The sequence below is a fragment of the Penicillium soppii genome, assembly GCF_028829465.1.
Source record: "Penicillium soppii strain IBT 18220 chromosome Unknown utg000001l, whole genome shotgun sequence".
NCBI lineage: Eukaryota > Fungi > Ascomycota > Eurotiomycetes > Eurotiales > Aspergillaceae > Penicillium > Penicillium soppii.
In genome coordinates this window covers 1,655,469-1,677,864 of record NW_026643231.1, presented here as the reverse complement: position 1 = coordinate 1,677,864, position 22,396 = coordinate 1,655,469, and the positions used below count along the sequence as shown (strand labels likewise).

General features: G+C 48.0%; 8 protein-coding genes across 8 annotated transcripts; 3 read left to right on the top strand and 5 right to left on the bottom strand.

Moving 5' to 3' along the window:
• Positions 1-665: 665 nt before the first annotated feature.
• N7529_000647 (uncharacterized protein) lies at positions 666-2,083 on the top strand (the record flags this gene model as incomplete). The annotated part of the gene is made up of 2 exons (XM_057236178.1): positions 666-1,031; positions 1,097-2,083. 2 exons carry the CDS (start codon positions 666-668, stop codon positions 2,081-2,083), a joined length of 1,353 nt encoding a protein of 450 aa, XP_057102981.1.
• An 89-nt stretch (positions 2,084-2,172) lies between these two features.
• Positions 2,173-3,735, bottom strand: N7529_000646 (S-adenosylmethionine-dependent methyltransferase; the record flags this gene model as incomplete). Its single annotated transcript, XM_057236177.1, has 4 exons — positions 2,173-2,255; positions 2,500-3,072; positions 3,418-3,624; positions 3,675-3,735. The coding sequence occupies 4 exons, from the start codon at positions 3,733-3,735 to the stop codon at positions 2,173-2,175; spliced, it is 924 nt and encodes a 307-aa protein (XP_057102980.1).
• Positions 3,736-4,527: 792 nt separating this feature from the next.
• On the top strand, positions 4,528-6,854 carry faa4 (long-chain fatty acid-CoA ligase FAA1; the record flags this gene model as incomplete). Its single annotated transcript, XM_057236176.1, has 5 exons — positions 4,528-4,967; positions 5,037-5,062; positions 5,116-5,511; positions 5,568-6,712; positions 6,765-6,854. The coding sequence occupies 5 exons, from the start codon at positions 4,528-4,530 to the stop codon at positions 6,852-6,854; spliced, it is 2,097 nt and encodes a 698-aa protein (XP_057102979.1).
• Positions 6,855-7,447: 593 nt separating this feature from the next.
• Positions 7,448-7,739, top strand: N7529_000644 (uncharacterized protein; the record flags this gene model as incomplete). Its single annotated transcript, XM_057236175.1, has 2 exons — positions 7,448-7,461; positions 7,535-7,739. The coding sequence occupies 2 exons, from the start codon at positions 7,448-7,450 to the stop codon at positions 7,737-7,739; spliced, it is 219 nt and encodes a 72-aa protein (XP_057102978.1).
• A 305-nt stretch (positions 7,740-8,044) lies between these two features.
• N7529_000643 (uncharacterized protein) lies at positions 8,045-8,278 on the bottom strand (the record flags this gene model as incomplete). Its single annotated transcript, XM_057236174.1, has 1 exon — positions 8,045-8,278. The coding sequence occupies one exon, from the start codon at positions 8,276-8,278 to the stop codon at positions 8,045-8,047; it is 234 nt and encodes a 77-aa protein (XP_057102977.1).
• A 4,106-nt stretch (positions 8,279-12,384) lies between these two features.
• On the bottom strand, positions 12,385-14,653 carry N7529_000642 (uncharacterized protein; the record flags this gene model as incomplete). Its single annotated transcript, XM_057236173.1, has 4 exons — positions 12,385-13,807; positions 13,870-13,975; positions 14,035-14,084; positions 14,457-14,653. 4 exons carry the CDS (start codon positions 14,651-14,653, stop codon positions 12,385-12,387), a joined length of 1,776 nt encoding a protein of 591 aa, XP_057102976.1.
• Positions 14,654-20,446: 5,793 nt separating this feature from the next.
• Positions 20,447-20,713, bottom strand: N7529_000641 (uncharacterized protein; the record flags this gene model as incomplete). Its single annotated transcript, XM_057236172.1, has 1 exon — positions 20,447-20,713. One exon carries the CDS (start codon positions 20,711-20,713, stop codon positions 20,447-20,449), a length of 267 nt encoding a protein of 88 aa, XP_057102975.1.
• Positions 20,714-21,255: 542 nt separating this feature from the next.
• tif35 (translation initiation factor eIF3 core subunit g) lies at positions 21,256-22,337 on the bottom strand (the record flags this gene model as incomplete). The annotated part of the gene is made up of 4 exons (XM_057236171.1): positions 21,256-21,308; positions 21,379-21,550; positions 21,637-22,261; positions 22,321-22,337. The coding sequence occupies 4 exons, from the start codon at positions 22,335-22,337 to the stop codon at positions 21,256-21,258; spliced, it is 867 nt and encodes a 288-aa protein (XP_057102974.1).
• Between the last annotated feature and the right edge of the window lie 59 nt (positions 22,338-22,396).

Here is a 22,396-nt window from a genome sequence, read left to right as displayed (position 1 = left end):
TCCATGAGTGGTTGTATCCACTAAGGAAAATTAAAAACATTGTACAATAATAATAGTCATAGTCAATACTATAACTTGAGTACAGAGTAACGATAGTGATACTAGATAGTATGTTGAATCTAATTCATTATATAAATATGATAATAAACCATACATGAAACTTTCATTAATCTACAATATAGATATATCAATAGTCTAATATTGTACTCCAGTCATCAAGGATGATCAATCACATCTCTCCCCTGAGATCCCCTTACGCCGTTACGGGAATTTTCACGATAACGGGGGTGCAGGGTCACGCTAGTGGAAGTCATTTCTTATTTTTTCTTTGCTTTCTTTCGTTTTAGTGCTCGATGTTTCGATGCTTCTATTATTATAGATGTAGTGATCCATGGTGGTAGAATATATTAATCTATAATACATACAATATTACAATATTACCTATAACTATACCTATAGATATAAATTCGTAGACTATAATTCCGATACAGTTAGCTTAAGGTCTGAATGTCAATCCTTTCCATACCCTCGACCCATAGATCGGATATGGGTCTTCCCTTTCGATCCTTGTCTCATCCTGTTTTTTTTCTTTTCTTATTTCGTATTTTTTTCCCTTCTTCAGCTTTTACTTTCTTCCAAGCTTCTTTTGTAATATCACCGCTATCATGACTACTGCACAACCGGTGCACCATGGCGAGGGTGGGAATGGGTTACCCGGTCATCTCGTCAACCATCTTCCTCGCTATCATCCTATCGCTATGAATCCTAATCCACCACCTCACATGCCACATCCAGACATGGTGCAAAACCACCACTATCGTCACCACTTTACACCAATGCATGAGCAACATCCACAAGGAGTCCCTCCAGTACACAGCCCAGCAAGCCTGGAACATATCGAAGCTCGGCTTCGGCATCTAGAGCATGAAGAAATGGCCCGGAACGCAACCCGAAGCCGCATTCTGGCAATGCGCAAGCACGAGGACGAGGAGTTTCGAGCAATGACAGAGCGAGCCGAGGCCGAAGAAGAGGTAAGCCGGATTGATATCTGCCCAAAAAAAATTTGAAATAAGCACAAATGCTAAAGCTTCCACAGGATCTTCGAAGGCAACGTAAAAAAATCAAAAGAGAGTCCATGGGCTTAGGGCTCAACGCCGCATCAGACTCGCCGCCTCTCCGTCCAACACCACCCCGCCGACTATCAGAAACCAGCGCAGCAACAACACTGGCCTTCTTCAAACAGCAAAGTCCCCCCGAGCCCCGCCAAGCACCTCACCCACCAACATCCCAAACACCAATGCCGCCACCACCACACATGCACGCCCAACCCCAACCACACCACCAACCACCCCCTCAATCCCACCCAATCGTCTCCCACGACTCACTACACAGCGCGGGCTCCATCCGCCGCAAACAAAAATACACCATCAAAAACGTCGAGGCCTGGGGCGAGCGCCACGGCCGACCAGCAGCCCACGACCCCTCCGGCCGAGCCCTTTGGAAGCGCCCCTCAGACAACAGCCTAGTGTACCTAACCTGCCCAATTCACGGCTGCGGCAAATCAGACTTCGTAACGCTGCACGGCTTCATGTGCCACCTGACAAAGAAACACAAAGACCGCACGCTGGGCAGCCAAAGCCGCGCCCTGGAAGTCTGTGGCGTCGTCTACGACCCCAACGCGCCCCTCCCGCCAATGAACCACCGCGGTTCAGCAGACGGCAGCCCATTGGGATCGAACCCCATGGACAACGACGAGGAAATGGACTCCGACTCCGATGAGAACGAGACAGACTACCGCGTCAAAACGGAAACAACGGACCGCTTTATGTCTGATGCTGAAGGGACGCCGACGGAGACGACCCCGCCCAAGCCCGCTGCCTCAACTAAACAGTCTATTATGTCGATTATTGACCGCACGCCGGAGACGGACAGCGTGAGGTTGGCTGCGTTTGGGGATCGCGAGGCGCTTTCCGCGCTGGCTTCTGTTGACGCTCAGGGCGCGGGCGAGTCTGCTGTCCCGTCTAAGAGGAAGTTTGAGTACTCGCCCGATAAGGAAAACGCGGAGCCTGATCGCGCGGAGTAGTGTTGGGTTCCGTTCCGGCTTTTATATATATAATTCTTTCTGGGGCGCGGCAGCGGCCCAGATATGATAATCAATTGCATATGTCACTATTATCCTTGTTTTGGGGGTAGCTCGTACATGTGTTTACCCCTTTGCATATCCTGTGTTCGGGTGGTTCCGGTGTTCTTGGTGTCTGTTAAATAAGCATTGTCTATAGCTAATTGCATATAAATATCTATATTTGGATCAAAAAGTTGTTGCAGTAGCTCAAATGCAGGATTGGAGTGCCTTCGGCTCTTATTTCGAACCTTCATATCCACTCCAGCTGATTATTCGGATAATATATTTCCATGCTAAACACAGGACACGAACGGAGACCACAAGCTCAAGAAGCCCCTATCTAACCAACAACAAATGTACCAGATACCCCGACCCACCCCTCAACCCCTCCCCAAGCACCTCATCCCCAATCCTCCAAACCCTAAACTCCCTCAGCGTCTCCCTCAACCACCCTTCAAACACATCTGGCGACCGTTGCTGCTGCGCAATGATACAAACCGTCGGCCTGCGCGCATCGCCACCCTCCTTCTCATAGCCCGGCCTGAGCCGACATATCTCCGCGCAGGTGCGCACGAACGGCGCAACCAGCGCTTCGTTGTAGATACAGTCGCACGAGATGAGGAGATCAAAGCCTTTATCTTCGTCCGGGTCTGGGCCCAGACATTCCTCTCTCAGCGAGGCGGCCTGGTCAGTTTCCCAGTCGAGGGTTGTGAAGGAGATATTGGATTTTGGGGGCTGTTTCGGGGTTGATTTTGATTTTTGGGATTTGGGCTTTTTGTTAGTTGCTGTTGTTGATGCGGGTGCATTGGCTTCGAGATTTGCGCGGAATAGCTTCTGCACGTATTCTTGGTCTGTAGCGATGTAGTGATTGATTTTGGGGGACAGGGTTAGGGCTAGGAGGGCTGAAATGCCGGTTCCTAGTTCGGCGACTGTGGAGCTTGGATTGAGGACTGTCGAGGTCCAGAGGGGGTTTTTGGGGGTTTATGATCCATTCTGCGAAGAGGGGGGTGATTTTCCAGAGGACTGGGTGGGTGGATGTGTTAGTATGTGATTGTATACGTATGTACGCAGGAGCTAGCTATGTAGTTTGCATGAAGTTGCAGTGAGAAACGAAACCAGGCCAAGTGGATAACAGCCAAGAGATAGCAGTGGCAGGTGATTGTTGGAGCCCTTGTGTCCGAGGACAAAGACGCCGAATAGGAAAGGGGAAACACTCGTGAATACGACTCAAGTGAAAGACATTTATATTGCATAGCCGAGGCACCGGAGCTATAGAGATACTCGGGCCTGGACACACTTGCGGGGAGTCCGTGCGGAGGAGTTATGCAGATCGTACATACCAGCGCCTGTAGTGCCTCCGGCTCGATGGGAGGATAGTAAAGATGGTGATTGATGGATTGTGTATTCGTTGTGGTTGATTGTGAGCTCTATTGATGGGGCGCGGGGATCAACCATGCCCAAATTGTTGCTCTCGACATCTTGGGCGAAAAGGAGGAATGTTTCTATGGGCTTGTGAGTTCGTATTGCTGCTTGGTATGTGGTCGTGGCGTACCCTCTTCCACGTCAAGGACTTCTTCGCCAATAATATTGAGGAGCTCGGTGATTTCTTCCATGGTGATGATTTATGATAATCTCTGTTCTGAGGTTATCTGAGAGTGGAACAATTTCAATTTTTTTTTTGATCTACGGGGATCACGGGACTTTGATGCAGGGACAGATATGGATGTATTGCTGTTTCTATAAAACAATTCTGGTTTACATAGTTAAATGGAAGCATCAAAGTAGCGGAAATAATTCTGTTGGGAACCCAACAGAACAAAATAAGAAAATTAGGAATTGATCCGCGGTTAAACGCAAACACTAGGAAAACTACACAAACTACGGCAATACTACGGCAAAAACAAGTGCAGACCCTACCGTACTAGTAATAGCTTCAATTTACGAAATGAAGCACAGCCCCTTGAATTATGCCGCGGTTATGGATATGAACAGGGATTCGAAAAATTCGATAGGGCTAAGACATTATGAAATTAAAAGAAAAAGAGACAGGGTAGGAGATAAGTGAAATATAAAGAACAGCAAAGCAGTAGGAGAAACACCAAGACGTTGGTTTGATGCGTCATTTGCCCGGAGCCCAGCCACCATATCTCCGCAAGCTCAGGCACCTCCTTCTGACCTTCTTATATCGACTTTTTCCTTTCACTCGAGTATCAATCAAATATTGATAATCATTGAGTGACCGGTAAGCTTCTTCAACCACTCACTTTCTGCCCTTTACCAGGTTTCCAATTCGCACTAGCTAAACTTCCGCCCCAAACACAGGAAACTTTTCTTCGACTACCCGTTCGAAGACTATTATTCCCCTCAATCTCCCCTCCGTTTCCTGCTGAGCGCGCTACTCCATTATGTCGAAACGCGACCAGCACATTCAGCCGCGCATGGTCAAGAAGGGCCCCTTCACTGTCGAAGCGTCCGGCTATGAACCCGTCGCCGGTGAGACAATCCCCCGTCGGCACCCCGCGGCCAAGGACGGCCTCATCCTGCGCCCGTCCGAAGACGTCACAACTACCTACGAGAACTTCCGCCGGTCCGCCCGTGTCTTTGGTAACTCCAGAGCAGTCGGTACTCGCAAGTTAATCAAGCTCCATACCGAGAACAAGAAAGTCAAGAAGATCGTCGACGGTGTTGAGACCGAGGTCGACAAGCAATGGACTTACTTTGAAAAAAGCGGTTACACCTACAAGTCCTTCCTGGAGTATGAGAAGCTTTGTCTGGAGCTTGGTTGCGGTCTCCGCAAGCTTGGCCTTGAGAAGGATAGCAGAATCCACTTGTACGGCGCAACGAGGTAAGAAGATACATGCGCTCCTGGCCGAGTTGGGACCAAAACAACTGACCTTTGATTGTATTTTGATAGTGCGCACTGGCTGGCAATGTCTCACGGTTTGTTCACTCTTTGCCGAATGCGCCACCAATTTGCTAACATACTGCTACAGGTGCTGCCTCTCAGTCCGTGACCATCGTGACCGCTTATGATACCCTGGGCGAAGAGGGCCTGAAGCACTCTCTGGTTCAAACTGGTAGCACTGCTATCTTCCTCGACCCCTCCCTGCTGAAGTCGCTCATTAACATCCTCCGGAGCGTACCCTCACTCAAGCACATTATCTATAACACCGACGACGAGGTCGACCAGAAGCTGCTTGACCAGCTGCACAGCGAATTCATTCACCTCAACGTGTTGAGCATTGAGGACTTGCGCAAGCAGGGTGAAGAGAACAATGTGGAGCCTGTTCCTCCTAAGCCGGAGGACCTTTGCTGCATCATGTACACCTCGGGCTCAACAGGCCCACCAAAGGGTGTCCCCTTGACCCACGCCAACGTGATTGCTGCCAGTAAGTCGAATTGGAAACCCGGAACTATAATCCATCCAGCTAATCTTTCGCAATAGCCGCCGGTATAAACGTAATCGTCGGTCCCTATATTAACCACAAGGACTCGCTGCTGACCTACCTCCCCCAATCTCACATCTTGGAATTCATGTTCGAGAACCTTTGCTTGTTCTGGGGTGGTACCATGGGTTACGGTAACCCCCGCACATTGTCCGATGCGTCCATGCGCAACTGCCTGGGCGATATCAAGGAATTCAAACCTACTATTCTGGTTGGTGTCCCGGCCGTGTGGGAGTCCGTGAAGAAGGGAGTCTTGAACAACCTGAACAAGAGCAGCTTCATCGTCAAGGGCATGTTCTGGGGTGCCATGTCGGCCAAGAACTTCCTGCTGACTACTGGCATTCCCGGCTCGGGCATCGGTGCCTCGATCCTGGACGCTATCGTTTTCAAGAAGCTGAAGGAGGCAACTGGTGGCAACCTCCGCATCGTGATGAACGGCGGTGGCCCCGTCTCCAAGGAAACCCAGAAGTTCCTGTCCATGGCCGTCGCCCCTATGATCAGCGGCTACGGTTTGACCGAGACTTCTGCCATGGGTGCCCTGAACGACCCTTTGGCCTGGAACCCCAATGCTCTGGGTGAAATACCTGCTTGCGTGGAGATCAAGCTCGTTGACTTCCCCGATGCTGGCTACTTGACCACAAACAAGCCACCCCAGGGTGAGATCTTCATTCGCGGTGGCAGTGTGACCTCGGGCTATTACGAGAACGAGGAGGAGACGAAGGCTGCTATTACCGAGGATGGCTGGTTCATGACCGGTGATATTGGCGAGTTCGACAGCAACGGTCACCTCAACATCATTGACCGCAAGAAGAACCTGGTCAAGACCCTGAACGGCGAATACATCGCTTTGGAGAAGCTTGAGTCGGTCTACCGCTCGTCTCCCGTTGTTGGCAACATCTGCGTCTACGCAGCTGAGGACCAGTACAAGCCCATTGCTATTATTGTTCCCGTCGAGGTGGCTTTGAAGAAGATTGCTCAGGATAACGGCATCGAGGGTGACACTCTCGAAACTCTCGTCCACAATGACAAACTTAACGGCATCGTCCTCAAACAACTGCAAGCTGCCGGCCGTGCTGGTGGTCTGAAGGGTATGGAGATCATCGACGGTGTTGTGCTGTCCGATGAGGAGTGGACCCCGCAAAACGTAAGTTGCTCCTTGTATACATGGCCTATGAATCTAGCTAACGATAGAATAGGGATTCATGACCGCTGCTCAGAAGCTTCAGCGCAAGAAGATCCTCAACCAGTACGAGAATGAGATCAACAAGGCGTACGGCAAGAAATAAAAGAAGCACGTCGAGCTTCATTTGAATATCTTATCTTTTTCTTCCCTTATTTTTGTGCTTGTTTTCTTGCGCTCTGAGACCCTCTTCGTTCTGTTGATTTTAATCAATTTACCTTGCAACTATTGATTGCTCTTGTGGATATTGCTTGATATGGCACGTCTCCTGCCTCCCATGATGTAGTCGAGGTAGTGATGGATGCGGACGAAGTGACATCGTGAATCTATTACTAGATTCTATTCTGTCCCTTGTTCTATTCCTCATTGATTTCTCCTTTCGTAGTCTGTAATCATCATATACACAGAAGGGCTTGGCCAGTGCCTCCGGCCAAAGTACCCCGGTACCTCACCGGTCAGCCACAGTTACACCACTCCCTCATCAATCCACAAGTACCCAGGTTGTGCATGTACTTGCGCGGAACTAAGCCCTGCCTAAAAGAGCACACGCTCGAACCCGTAGCACTTGTACAATCGAAGTCCATAGAGTTCACTAGCCTCAGGTACACTTCACACCCCGTGATCTGCAAGCACGTGACACCAGCAGCAAGTACCTCTTCCCAGTCACTACTACAGCACGCGACAGCACCCCAACCCAAAATGTCTCTCTGGAGGTACGCCAACGCCACACCACCCAATTCCAATCCCGCACGCAAATCTTGCAAAAAACCAAACTAACAAACACAGTTCCTACCGCGGCCTCACGCCCAAAACCCGCGCCTTGTTCGGCATCGGCGTCATGGCCTGGGCAGGCATCGGGCTGTGGACCTCACCGCAAGTCGAAACCGCGCTGGGCATGCAGCCCTCACAAGAAGAGCAGGATGCGCTAGACCGCAAGCTGGCGCTGCGCGTGTCGCGCGTCGGAGGAGATAAAGATAGCCAGTCGAAATGAGCATAGCATTGAGGTGTTGTGTTAGCTCTCAGAGACGAGAGAGAGGACAGGGCGCGACGCAAGACCATGTGATCGAAGATGCGGAAGCGGAAAGCACGGCATTCGGAAGGCACGGCTTGGACGTGACTGGTTGGCGGGGTTGGGGAGTCGGGCGTGAGAGGGAAGGTTTTGTTAGATGGCAGAATCAATATTGGAATTGCGATTGCGATTGCGAGTTTGAGTGCTGAACTTTTGTCAAACACGTCTATATGCTTTGATCCATACTTCGGATCCGGATCGGGGATTCAAATTCAAAAATGACCCTGTCAAGCCTCGCGACGGTCATAGCACTGTTTGCCGGCCAGAAACCATCGCAGATGTAAGTCTGATCGCCATGCCGTGTCGCCGTCATCGGAAAGGTCGCGAGGAGTGGCCTGATGGGTGATGGGAGTTTTGCCCTGTTCGCGGCCGTCCATGCGGCGAAACGACCCCGGCTCCAGCCGCTGTTCGCAGGAACAGGGGGCTGCGGGCAGCGGGCAGCGGGCCCCTCCCCCGCTCATCCAGCGGACGTTTTTTTTTTTTTTTTTGCATTTCTTCCATTTTTTCGGGGACATGGGTTTTGTTGGGTTTGGGGCTCGGAATAATTGCTGCGGCTGAAGGGTGGATCGGTGCTTAGCCTGGTCTGGATCGTGAGATGTTAGTTCCTTGTGCGAGAGGCCAATCAGGGGGTGGTTTTATTTTCCGAGGTTTGTCTTTTGTCCGATTGGGAATGTGATGCGAGGGGCAGGTCGGGTGGTTGGGTTGGTGTTGGTTTAATTCTTGGGCGTTTAGAGATTTTGAATATCTGTTTTAGGTAGCCCTAATCGGTTGACTTGGGTGTCTTTGTACATCCTTGATTTTAGACTTGTAATTCCGCATAGCTAATGGATTTGGCTACAACGACTCGGAAAGTCACAATGATAGTGCATCAGGTAGATGCCAAGTAATTAGCTGGTATTGACTGGACATTGAGCTGTTCATACTCTGTGCTTTACTTTGTTCCGAAACTCAATGCGTTGATATTGTAGCACAAGAGACCCTTGGGCCTTGAAAAGAGCATTGTGTATCCCTGAGATCGGAGAGTACCATGTGGACCTCGGGGCTTGTCATGTAAACTTCAACTAACCTTGGAAGGGTATCCTTCTATTAGCAGATATATCTAGCAGGTACATACAAGAGATAGTTTGCCGCTATACATCTACAATTGGAAGGGAATTGGAAACAAAATCTAAGATATGTAAAGAAAGACCCGAAAGGAGACTGACAGAAAGATATATCGAAAGGAGCGGCAATAACATGTTATTTTACTTAGGTAGAGTGTCGTTAGACTCTCCTAGACGGAAGGCACGAGGCGCTTTCATGCCTCCTACTGAGCCAAAGATTCCAAATACATACACGACTTACAGGGTACAGTCCTCGCTTTTCGATATTTGCATCAAGAATCAACACCAAACGCACATCCTCCTACCCAACGTGCCATCCAGACCAGGGATACCCAACGCAACGAACCACGTTGTATAGATCCGTGAATTGATCATGTGGCATTTGCAGTAGGACAAAGATAGCACAATGCTCGGAGGCCGTTAAGGTGGAACCCCGGAGAAAGAGTCTCTGCCAATCTCCCTTTTTAGCGCAGAAGATCAGGTCAACAGATATTCGGACATATTCAAATCCAAATCCCGATCTTAAAAAGCAATCCAATACAAGGACAGACCTCGATATCCTAAAATATGACCCACCATATCCAGGATTGATTATCTGCTCGCACTACATAGGGCATGCAGCTATTTGACTCCGACGGTGATTCATCTGAGCTACACCAGGGATAGGGCTTTGATCTGGTAGGCAGCAAAGCAAATTGCATGGTGAGTATATGGGCTGAATGTGCTATCGGGTGATCATGACTGTCTGTCCGGTTGGCCAGATGCCAAAGACAGGGCTGAAAAACGCTGTGGTATATTGAGACTGCATAGCTTGTTAGAGGGTCATTCGTTGTGAGCTAGTACCTTGGTGTCGAAGCCGATGTAATCAACAAGGCTCGTTGATAATGGTCCTAGCTTATACCATCATATGGGTGCTAGTGTATCTTCATTTTTTTGTTAATGGTAAACAGCCCGGTGGAGGCGATGTTGAAGGAGGCGACCCTTGAGCAAAAAGTGATTTAGTGAGCAAAGTTGGTCACATTGCAATTTTTACAAAATTATGAATTAATAGAATTATGGTCACCAAGTACATACGTATACTTTCAGAATACAGCAGGAAATACAACGTGTTAGACTGCAAAGTCCATAAATCAGGATATGGAAGACAACGAGACATAGACCACAAAACTAAGTGAAGGCAAATAGTCTAAAACCAGAAAAAAAAAAGCCATTACAGCACTCGAATCAAGATTTAGTCAAGTTCAAAGCGCCTAGGATTGACCTTCTGCCCGACTTCCCTTGTACGACGTGCAGAAGTACATATCCAACCGGCTATGAGAAAATGCAGCGGCCAATCAGGGTCACCTTACCCCAAGATCAACTATCTGAGCGCTTTGCTTTGTATATTTGTATATGGCAATGATAAATTTTCAATATACCAAATGTTCCATTTTGATCGGAGTGGTAATGCACTCCCCCGGTGGCAAACATACTAACAATACTGGTAACTTTGACTTGAACTGACCTGTTTCAGATGAAAGTCAAAAATAGTCTGATCCTAACAATGAATCCCTAGTTTTGAAGGTCTTCGACTCTCTTGCCGCAAGCGGATGTTACTACCCCGGTTCTTAGCAGGGGGTGCTATTGGCAAGGATCAAAGTGTTTAAAACATCGGAATATGCCGAGGTGCAGGGGGGCTTGGACAGTATGAAGATCCTTTCTTATCCGAATAAAACCATGAGTGAATTCAGTGGCAAGAAATAGATTATACCACATATAGATCTTGTAAGTACATATCCAGATTCATCTTGTACTTACTCGATTGATGCCAGGGTCACACGAGGAGCCTGTTTTTGTTCCACTTCATATACTTAGACCAAGATACCTACGTGGCTAAGTACCCAAGCCGGTAGAGTATGTGAACGGTTCCTGTACTGTGGTAGCCAAACAGGGCTGAGCTGACATGCAATAAAGCATCACCTGCACATATGTAATGTCGATCATGATCTGCACCTGATTCTCAAACCCTAGTACATGATACATGGGACATAAGTACATTAGTCATAGTACAAGCTGACTATATTGAATTTTTAACAATTATTACCCACAAGGCGATCTTCGCTGCCTAGAACGAAAGCAAAAGAATAAATAAAAATAAAGCCAAACTCCAGCCCCAGAACTCTACCCAAATAGGCTGCTGCTGAACTATCTGATTGGCTTTGATCTATCAAATCTGCATCCATCCTCCCTGTCTTGCAGTATACAATATACGGTATTCCCATGTTTCGTTTGGTTTTAATACCACGGAGCCTCCTAGAAACGTAAAAAAAAGCAAAATGTAAAAACTTTAGAACCAACAACAGGAAGGAAAAACAGATATACGCCACACCAAGCCCTTTAATTTTGCATGGACTGGTAATTGATGTGACCCAATTACAATAAGGTAGTAACCCATGCTTACTTTAAGGCCATCAGTCCATGTAGTCATCGGATACGAAAGAGCCCTGGAAGCAAATTACCGTTGACCGTTGCATGCTTCGCACATGATTGGATGGCAAAACGACAACGAGAATAAACACAAATATAGAGGACCGTCAGCTGAAAAAAGAGAAACAGACGAAAAGGTAAAAAAGTAAGAAGGCAAGACCGCATAAGCCCATGCCCATTGCAAATGAGACCGCGAGCCCTGCAACCGATGGAGACTGGGACCAGGTCTGCGTCAAATAACGGTTCCTGGCTATCTACCAGAGCAAATCGGGGAATTAAAATCTCAGAGCAGCAGGCAATGGATCGGAAGGATTAGTTTTAGTGGATTTCTCAAAGCACTGTAAGCTTTAGCTTTTGATGCATGGCAGGGTTGTTTACATATGGCCTTGTTTCAATGGCCAATATGGCCAAAGACAAACCTACTAGTGACTAGTGAATCTCAATTTGCGTACGGTGTATTCTGGGAATACACTTTTTATGGAATTACTTGTTGTTTTCAGGAGCATTCAGTGGATCACCTCCCCCTCCCCCCCCCCCTACCGTCTAGATTGCTATAATCTAGTCAAGTCCAGATCTTAATTCCACGGCGGATTGCCTTCGGCTGACAGGAGGTTCTATCATTTGTTTGTGAGCGCAGTCTTCAAGGGCATTCTGTATTTTCTTTTTGAATGGCAGATAATATGATAGAAATGGGAGCGAGGAAATAGTCCAAGAAAAAAGAAGAAATTAACTATTTGAATTGAAAACGAAAGACCAGCAATCATACACAGTCATAGTTTGAGGTCCTAAGTTCACTAGCCCACGCACGAAACGGGGGAAAAGATTAAAAAAGCAAATAGCGAATTGCAATTGCTTCATGGTTGACCTCCCACGCACGCCACCCAGCACCAGTTCATAAGTCCCATTTCGTTGATCACATCGAGAAAAGGTAGAAAGATAAAACAAAAAAAGAAGAAGTAAACAAAAAGTAAGCAAAAAGCAAAGCAAGAAATCGCAGTCTAGGTGCATAGACCATGGTTCTGGATAGGATCGTAACGACTATAAGCCGTTGAGTAAACAGGATCGTATCCACCGGTACTCGACTGGCGGTGCTGGTGGCCAGGGACCCCTGCATAGGTTGTATCCTGATAGGGGTTTGATCTGAGGTAGGGATCAGACTTGATGGTGTCCATAGGGTCCATAGTATCGATCATCGACAACTCGAACCCAGAAGAGGATGAAGAGGAAATAAGAGGGCTGTCGCTGAGCGGGGAATGATCATTTATAGTCATCTGCCGGTGATCGGCCCTGCCGTAAGAAAGACCGGCTCGATGGGATGCGTCGTACATCATATGATGGTTGTGGTTTGTATGGCCCAGTCCATGGGGGAGAATGCTTCCATTGCCATCGCCGCCAGCACCATCTGGGCCCATGCTGCTGGTGCTGCTGCGGCGTCCGTCTTTGTAGTGGCCAGGGGAGCGTCCGCGGACCACCATGGGTTGTGAGTGGCGGCGGGCGATTGGTACCCACTGGGTTTCACCCGGAACCGAGCTAGCAATCTCAGCGAAAAGCTCAACGACCAGATTGTAAGTTTGCTGCTGAGCGCGACGCTTGCCATTGTTCGCGGTTGCCTTTTGGAATTGAATGCGCTCAAACATGTGAGATGTCGGGGGCTGGCTTGGCTGAGGTGCTCCTGGGAATGTAGAGTTGTAGTCCATGGATTGGGAGCCGAGACCGAAACCTGCCAGGTTTCCATTTACTGTCGAGGTTGATGAGAATGAAGGCGGGGGTGAGGGCTGAAGGACGACACGGACTGGCTTGCGTTCGGACTGCTTGTCGCGCTTTGGGGTATGCTGAACCAGTTCTCTGGTCTCGTTGTATTGCCCATTGACAATTGCGGAAATGCCCATTGCAAAGCCACGGATCGGCTCGAGAGATTGATCATGATAGCGGACGTAGAGGGGGGCACCTAGCGGCCATGGATGGAAACCAAAGGCACAGGTCACAGCGAAGTAGTTGCGCCGGTAGCAAGTCCATTTTTTGTCACATGGAAAAAATCCTCGCCCCATCTTTGCTTGGACGTCTGGTGTCACCGTTTGATACTGTCCACCGAACTCTGCAACAATCGTTTCAAGATAAGTCGTGTCTTCAAACGGCGGAGCTTCAACCTGCGTCTGTGAGCGTTGCGAGGATTCCACAATCGGCTGCTGATACAAAGCATTTTGAGATCGATCTAGGTTCCCGTCTAACGCACGAGGGGTACCCGAATATCCATGGTTGCGCGAGATATCGCCCATTCCCGCAAGCGACAAGTTCATATTGCCAATTCCACGTTGTAAAGCATACGATCCATAGGCATTATTGCGCCCCATGAGAGCTGGAATGGAGTTCATACCGTGCCCTGAGCTCTGCATACCCATTGGCATGCCACTAGGTGGTTGACTGTATTGATAGAAGGTTAGGTATCCAGTGTTCAGCTAATATCGTAGTGGAGCAAGGCTTACAGAGCTGGCACTCGTTGATAGTCTGTCATCCTATCAACGGGAAGCTGAATTCGAGAGATATGTGGGAAGATAGGGCCAGATGTGGGGGGGAAGGAGTCTTCACAAGCTCAATCGTCAGTCAAAGCAGGCCTTATTAAAACTATAAGTATTGGAAAGAGGGCTTACCAGGACAGGAGTCTGGTGGGGTCATAGCAAGAGGATTCGAGCCGGTATATCTAGAGTGAGAAATCATTTAGTCAAAGCACATAGCCATAAAAGAAACCACGAGCGATCGGCTGGAATTAAAGCAGCCCAGCAGGTATCATATGAGTCCGGGCGCAGCACAGAAACCATGATGTATGTAAGAAGACAATCGAAACGGGCGCAAAAGAGGCAAGGACCTCAAGGCCACGGCACGAGTTCAGATAAAAAGGACAAAACATCGGAAGAAAGACATGCAGGCAGCAGATCGGTATGGAAGGTACAGAAACAGGCTGGACTGAAGTCCAAGCTGTCCGGACCCGGAGGAAGCGCAGTGACAAGGGGTCGAGAGGCTGACCGAGTGGATCGCCAGTGCAGTCCGGATTGAAAGAGTAGAAATAACTTACTGCAAATCCTGCACTGCAGGCTGCTGTGCGTGGTACCTCACGCCGTTGGTGTCAGGTATGGAGATGAGACCTCCGACTCGCTGGCTATTGTCGTCGTCGTCGGCAAACCCTGTCAAATGAGGGTTGATATAGTCGCCCTCCGAAGTTACAGGATCACTCAATGAGTACGATTCGGAAAGCAGAGCTGGGGGATTCATAGGTTAGCAAGACCAGGGGGATTATAGAGAAATAAATAGAATCAGGAATGACGAAGCAATCGCATGACAGATAAAACAGGGAGCAGAAAGGAATGAAGCTTACAGGGATTCATCCTAAGCGTGCTGATGCCAGGTGCCTCGAAGACCCTGACGTTTTGGTTTGACTGAGGTAACACCGGCGAGACGCAAAAGCCGTCGACTGGCCCTTGAGGTCTTGGGTGGCAAGAAGGTGATGTCTAGAACGGTGCGGAAGTTAGAGAACAGACCTCAAAACGCTTCAACTTTGTTGAATTCCCTCACAATGCTCGATTGATACCTCGTAGCGTAGGAAGTACTTGCAAATCCGCAAAAAGCGTAATGCGGGCTATTGGAGCGTGCGGAGCCTATGAGAAACGTGGGTTGAATATGACAAATGCAATAGAGACGTGCGCCGAATGGGTGTCAAATAGACATGTAAGGCAACCTGAGGACAGTAGGGCGATTGAGAAGACGTAAATACAGAAAGATTGTAAGCAAGATGGAGGAGACTAAAGGTTTGGTGGTAAAGAGCGAATAAATGGCAGCAGAATCCCGGGATTATAAAGGTGAGCGTGAGGGTAATAGCATGCCCAAAAGAACGAACGATAGTTCCTTTTTTTAAGCCAGACGTTGCCAGAATGAACGCAGACGTATGAATGTCCGGGAGCCAGAAGAGTGCGTCACCAGGTTGCTGATAGACATGATTTCCTGATTGGGAACCCTGACATAGCCATATACCTTTGACAAAAAAGGGAAAGAGCTGGAGAATAGATGGGACCAGGCTCTACAGTTCTCACAGACCAAGATCTAAGAAAGGTAGAGGAGGGTAGGAAGCAGATTGGCAGATTGGCAGATCGGGGCAAAGAAATAATAGTTTAACATTAATGTATTTCTGTTTTTTTTTTAATAAAAAGAAATACAAATGGCAAATTAAGCCCATAAATTAGATAATAGCAATCACAGCCAACGGAGGGGCAAGAATAATTTAAAAAAAAACATTAAACGAAATAGGGTCCAGAAGTGGAAAAGCTTTGGAAAAAGAGTTACTGATGTAATCTAGTGTGACAGCGTGAACAGCAAATGAAAGACTAGGGCTTAGCTATAAGTATCTTGCATGTATTGCCAAATAGGTATGCTACATCTAATCGCCAACCCTGGCTTGAGGTATGGAGAGAGAGAAAGAAAAATGGAACTGCCGAATCCTCAGATCCTGGGGCATGTTTTCTTTTGGCAGAGTGCAAGATCTATGGTTTGTGGCTTACCTGAAGTATGGAGTAGTTAGATGTATAGACAACATTAGTGAAATTGAAGCAGACGGTGTGTATGTAATTGATATTAGAATCTCTAACAGTTTTCATGTAAGTTGGATACAATTGACATTTACGTTAATTTGACAGACGTATTACGATGTGTGGTTTTGAAAAGCCGTTGTTATAATCATTGCTTGCCCTATAAGAAAATGTTTAGTGGACCCTGTCAAGGGTTCTATACAAATTCACTAGTAATGTAGCCGAGAGGCGACCGATCCCATGAATCGGGAAACACCAGGGCAGAACACGTTGTATTCGGCAAGGCTACAAAATAATAGACGGCAATGACTTCTTTCGCATCGGGGTCTAATTAGATCCGGACATGAAGGCCCGAAAATTTCTTTATTTAAATGAGATTGAGGGTGGAGGGAGAGTGGACGGAATTCTTTTTCCTAGTTGGATTCAATTTGTCATTCCTTTCTTTTCCATCTCTTGCCGCGGCAACAGAGCCTAAAGTATATGCTTGCATGTCTCCATAGCAGAGCCCGTACCGTCGAATCATCAGCTTCAACCTCAAGACGGTTTAATTGTTCAAGGAGCATGAACATTGGTCGAAACACCCTCCATGTTGCCCTGGGACCCGAGACCGGCTGCACGGACCGTGATCGATATTAGGGTATGGCACAATACAGTACACGGCTCATGAGTAATGTTGGCAGGATGTATTTTCCTTGCATCAGACTTCCAATGAAATATGACATTCCAGCGCGAACACCCGAATAGACGGGTTGCTGCAGGAGAACGAAATAAGATGAAACTAGAAAGGATAGAGGAGATGATCAACCTCCGGGATACCCGTGCAGACAAGACCCCAGTCCCATGACAAGAGTGATTGATGTATCCGACCTTGGGGGATCCACAAACCAATGACGCAGGGAAAGAAAAAAAAGCAGTCAGTGGTGGTGGGAAATAAACAGACAGGGAATAGAGATCTTTCGCCATGGTCCGTGTTCTCCTTCTTTTTAATTATTATGGTCTGAAAGGCCTGTCGGAGCAGTCCCGGCCATATTCAATTTATTTCTGTTGGTTTGACTTTAGGAGGCTCGAGGCACGAGCAGCGATTCTTGCATGAAGAATTGAGGAATATCATGCGATCGGCAGTTTTCCATTTAGCTAGGTGCATTATTCATGTTGGCAGGGTTCACCGACAAACCCGGTAGCGAAATAAACGTGGTATGGTGAGGATATTCCCCTTAATTACTCTTTATTTCACCCAGGCTAAGAGAGCAAAGACCAAGCTCTGTCGAACCTGGCTCTTCACAATATTGTACTGGCGTGGAAATAAGATACCCTACCGGGACGGGAACCCCACCACAAAAAGCTAAATAAGAGCTGAAATGGGGCCAACAGATGCAATAGTGCGGTCCGTACCCGGCAGCTTTTTCCAGAACCCACAGTCAAATTCAGATCCGTAGAATGAAACTGGCAATAGCGTAGACGGATTCAATCAAAAACTCTGGATCAGGTCCTGATCTCGTCGACATAACTGCATTAGTGGCTTGAAGATCGGCTATCCTGCAGGAGAGACTAGCTGTGTACGAACTAGCTGGGTAAGATGGCGAAGAGGTATGGTGGAAAGCATCCGCCGAATCATAATTGGTCAGACGGAAATGTTGATGTGATTTCAGCGGAGTCCAGTGAGTGGTCAGTATATGTTGTGCAGCTCTTCGCCCCCACTGACCACACATAATAGCCGTGCTGGTACCAAAATCGGCACTAGGAGCAGGGTTTAGCCACATTTGGGCATTAGTGTGTACTGATCAACAATACAACACCAGAGTCGGGCCCGAAATATACAAAAGATACCAATGTACAATGAAACTGAAGTTGAGATTTTCAGAGCCCCTATCGTCATGGGGTTGGCACGTGCAGGGGCGGTGAACTGACAACTAAACAACTTTGCAGAAGATGTAGGAAAGACGAGTAGATCAAAGAACTAATTAATGCATTGAACATGTAGAAGATACTGAACTTGGAAATGAGTGCTCTACTTCCCCTCATGTAGATACATGCATTAAATACTTTGGACATCTAGGTTTTAGGTTGTTTAGACGGACATCTCAAACCATGTTAGGGTTATTTGTTAAATGCAGCTAAAGGCATCATATCGGCCCACTTAGTTGCCCGTGAGCTCCACAAAATTCAAAAAGACAAAATTTCGGCGTTAGATCACATTGTGGCGATCGGGTACATGTCACTATTGGATGCATGTAGATATACATCAAGAGAACTATTGATTAGAAATTGCCCGATACGCGGATACCATTAAACACGGACTCACTGCAGGTACATGAAATCTTTCATAAGGATTTTGACTTTCTTAGGGCCTAAACTTGCATAAACTCATCAATCTAACCATGGATATCATTTAAATGGCTTTGGACCCTAGAACCTTGAATCATGAAAAAAAACTTTAGACGTTGCAACTGTCTCAATCTATCATGAGTCCTTTTCAAGACCCTGTCTCTGTTTCAGGCACGTGCCATTACTATCCCAACGATTGACAACCCAACGCGAGAAATAAATTTTGTGTGACAATTACATGCTGCAAATCAATGGCAATGTCCATGGTTGACTCCATGCCCGTTTAGTTGGTTGCATTCGGCCAGGTGTTCGACCTCACGACAGGGGTTTGAAAACTACTACTCGGCAACCAGGCAACGGTCCAAATTGAGGTATGTTTTGATCCCGGAATCGGGATGACGGTCTCTACCGTGACATTTGAGAGTTTTGATTTTCAGAATGACAACAAAAACAAAACTAAACTCAAGAAAATTACTCATTGGCTGGGGACGGTTTAACCTGGGCGCAAATCAAAAGGACCAGGCCCTAGTGCTATCCTAGACCGTTGTCCCCCTGTTAATCTAGCGTCAAATGCCTGTTGATCTAGGATATCGAAACGCTCAATAGACCCATCTTGTTCAATTCCCCAGTCAACACACCCTAGCCGAATAGGTCTAGGGGGCAAAATCTCACGTCTCGGGGAGATATTCCTGGACAATGACAACCAAGTATGGAAACAGTCGGACTAGCATTTCCTTGATAATTTTTTGAAGCGCTTTGTTGACTGAGACCTTACATTAAGGTTTTACTTATGCGCAAAGGCTGAGTCATTCCATCCCGAGACATCCACCGGGCTTGGCCGGGCGAGTTGATCCACTAAAGTATCTTTTGGTACAATGTCGAGTCTCATGCTCCATTAGGAAAAACGCAGACATTGATCCCAATGGCATAATTTGGAACCAATTTGGACCTCATAAATCGCAAATTGAAGCCTATCTAGACCCAGTGGCCCCACAATTGATGGCATCAGATTGCCTGGACACAAGGTTCTGTGATGGGTTACTTGTGTATCACTTCTTGCGAGATTAAAGGCTACTTCCTATGGTAAGTGGACCTAAGCACTGGTAGCCTATTACAATGGGCAGTTGCCCCGTACTGTCATTCCAAACCTTGATCACCATGGATCTACAGCTCAAAACGACCAATCGTCCCACCAAAACGAAGCTCCCGGCAAAAAGCTCCCCAAGGCCAGAAGTATTCGAACCTGTCGGCATGGATGGAAAGGCAGAAAGCCTCAAGTAGAGGGTTCCGACGGAATGAAGGGTCCCTCATTGGCTCGCCGCCCCCAATTATTCTGGATGAAGCTTGTCAGGCGGGCAATATGCTTTGGATGGCGCTGGATGCAGACCAGATGAAGACTCTTCTCCATCAAACAGCTCATCTGTTAGCCGTTTTCGCCTCCCCGTGGCAATAAACATCAGCTTTGGCGGCCATCCCTAGCATCCCTCAGCCAACCCTAAGCCGCGCCAGCGTAACACGGGAAGCATCAACCATGAAAATCTTGCACGGCGGCACGGTGCCGAAACGTTCTCGGTGAAGGACAGCCCTTCTGGTCAAACTCCCGTAACCAATGACAGCAAGACCACGGTGTTTGGCACCGATGTTCCCCGCGATGTTACTAGGATCTGGCGGAGTCACGAATTCCTTTCACATGTGTCTTCTTGTCATACTAGATGCCACTACAGCGGAGCAGAGATCAGAACGCAGTGGCCTAGAGGGCGTTTCTGGATAACTATAGCGACAGGGAGTAGTCTCGTGTTCTCCGCTCTTGCTTGGTCAGATAGCTCGTATTGGCTAAATGGGGATTTGGACGAGATGCCGAACTCCGAGGTGAACCTTTTACCCCGGTCCAAGTCTCTTTCCTAAAAAAAACACGGATGCGACGTGATGCAACCCAAGCCCGTTACCGGGAAATCGAGAAATCAACTTTTGCCGGCGAGGCTAAGTCTGGGTTTTGGCTCGTAGAAACCCCCTGTCGATCTGTACATTGCACTTCGGTAATTGAGCCCGAGATCTGCCACCCGTGGGCGTAGCTAGTATGTATCGAATTGTAACTAGAACAAAAGAGGAAAAAAAGGTACTGCTGCCGGAGCTCGATTTCCTTCCGATGTCATCTCCACTGTCATGCGAAGAGGGAGACATGAGATCCCTGAAACATTTTGAGAATCGAGCAGTCGAGACCTGCATTCTCTATTCCCAGATGACAGCTTCGCCCACGAGGTTGGGGATTGTCAGCCGGGTCCGGCACCAGATCGTTTTTATCGAGAGTGTTATGACCAATTACCTTCCAAGGTTCTGTCTGTGGCGAGATCGACGCCAGAATGGCTGCAACAGGAAGGAATCTGCTGGTTAGCAGCTTGTCTTGCTCCCACTTTCTCTGTTGAGTCATTTTGAACCTTGTATCTTACTAAATCTGGTGACACATGAATCATGTTAAGTGGACGGTGGATGAAGCCCGGCAACGGACGCCCATCGAACGGATCTACACGTCAAAGAACACCGAATTACCGAGGCTGAGCTACCAAAGTAGACTCTACTCTAGCTTGGAATGCGAAAGACGTTGGGTTAAAGAACCACGTGATAGAGGTGCCATGGGCCCCTGAGGAGTTCCATGGTTGCCATGAAGCAATTATAGAAATGCTTTATTAGGCAACGATGAAATATCAATAGCTCGAAGCACCACTTCTATCAAAGTTCAGCTGGAAGGTGTGTGAATAGAAGAATCATGCAGAATGTCTAAAATTTCTCTAACCCCTTGCTTTTGTATAGACTGACGAATGCAAGTAATTGACATGGTGGATGTCTTTTTGGTAATCATTATCAACCAGATCCTACAATACAAGGAAAAGAGCTTCAGCCCTAAAGTAGGCCTGCCTGAGAAGAAGGAAAGGTTCCATTCAAAAAGTCGTAAAAGAAAACCGGAAAACACATTTAAGTAGTACGCTTGGCGAACTCGACGCGGAGAATGAGGTGGCGGTAACCGACTAGAAGGAGAAAATGTTAGTGTCCCGTAGACCCATATAGAAAAGACCGCAAAGCGGGAGAATAACATACAGCCATCCACCTTCTCGCAAGCCAGTTGTGCGTCGCCACGATCCGCATAGCTGATGAAAGCAAAGCCCTTGGCTCTCTGGGTTTCCCGGTCCCGGGCAAGGAAGACTCTGGTAACACGACCGAAACGCTCGAACAGATCCCGCAACTCGTTTTCCTCTGCCAACTCGCTGACCTGTAGAAGAAGAAAAAAAAAATCAGTACCAACCCAAAACAAACAATCGTAACCCCCGGAGCAGGTAGAAAAGAGCCAAAACATACGTTTGTAACTCTGAGAGTCGCCAAATCGTCCTTCTCGAAGCGACCGCCCATCTTCTCACCACCAGCATTACCGCCCTTCCGCATGTGAGGAGGAACGTAGCTGGAGTTTCCAGCACCAAGACCACCCTTGTCTTCCTCCTCCTCGACGCCGCCAGCACCAGCACCAGTGCCCTCCTCGACGGGGGCCATGGTGTCCTTGAAGGGACAGCGAGCGGTGAAATGCTCTCCGCTGCAAATACGACACTTGACCTTCTTGTCCTTGAGCTGGTCCTTCATGCTGCCCTTCTCGGGGCCCTCCTTCTCGGCCTCCTTGGCATTTGCCTTCCAGTTAACTTGCGGGCGGAAGACGATGTTCTCGCCGACGGAGGTAGTGTCGAAGGTGGGACCGGGGGCGTGGCCCTTCTCGAGTCCGAACTTTTCCCATTTGCGGCGTTCGGCGACTTGGGGGTTGACGTGTTCGCGGACGACGGTGGTCTTAATTCGGCGGGTGACCTTCACTTTCTTGCCGTCATCGTTGAAGCGGTAGGAGATGACAGTCTTGGTGCCGTCCTTGTTCGCGATCACTTGTTGCGCGGGGAGCGCGGAGGGGTCATCGAATTCTTCGTCGTCGGCCCAGTTGGCACGGCTGGAAAAGAGAAATGGTTAGAGCAGTTATCACTGAGGGTTGACTGAGTAGTTACTCACTTCCCAAGTTGAGACATATTGTGCGTTGTGGTGTTATTGAGGCTGGAGCTGAATTTCTGGATTTCTTTCAAAGGCG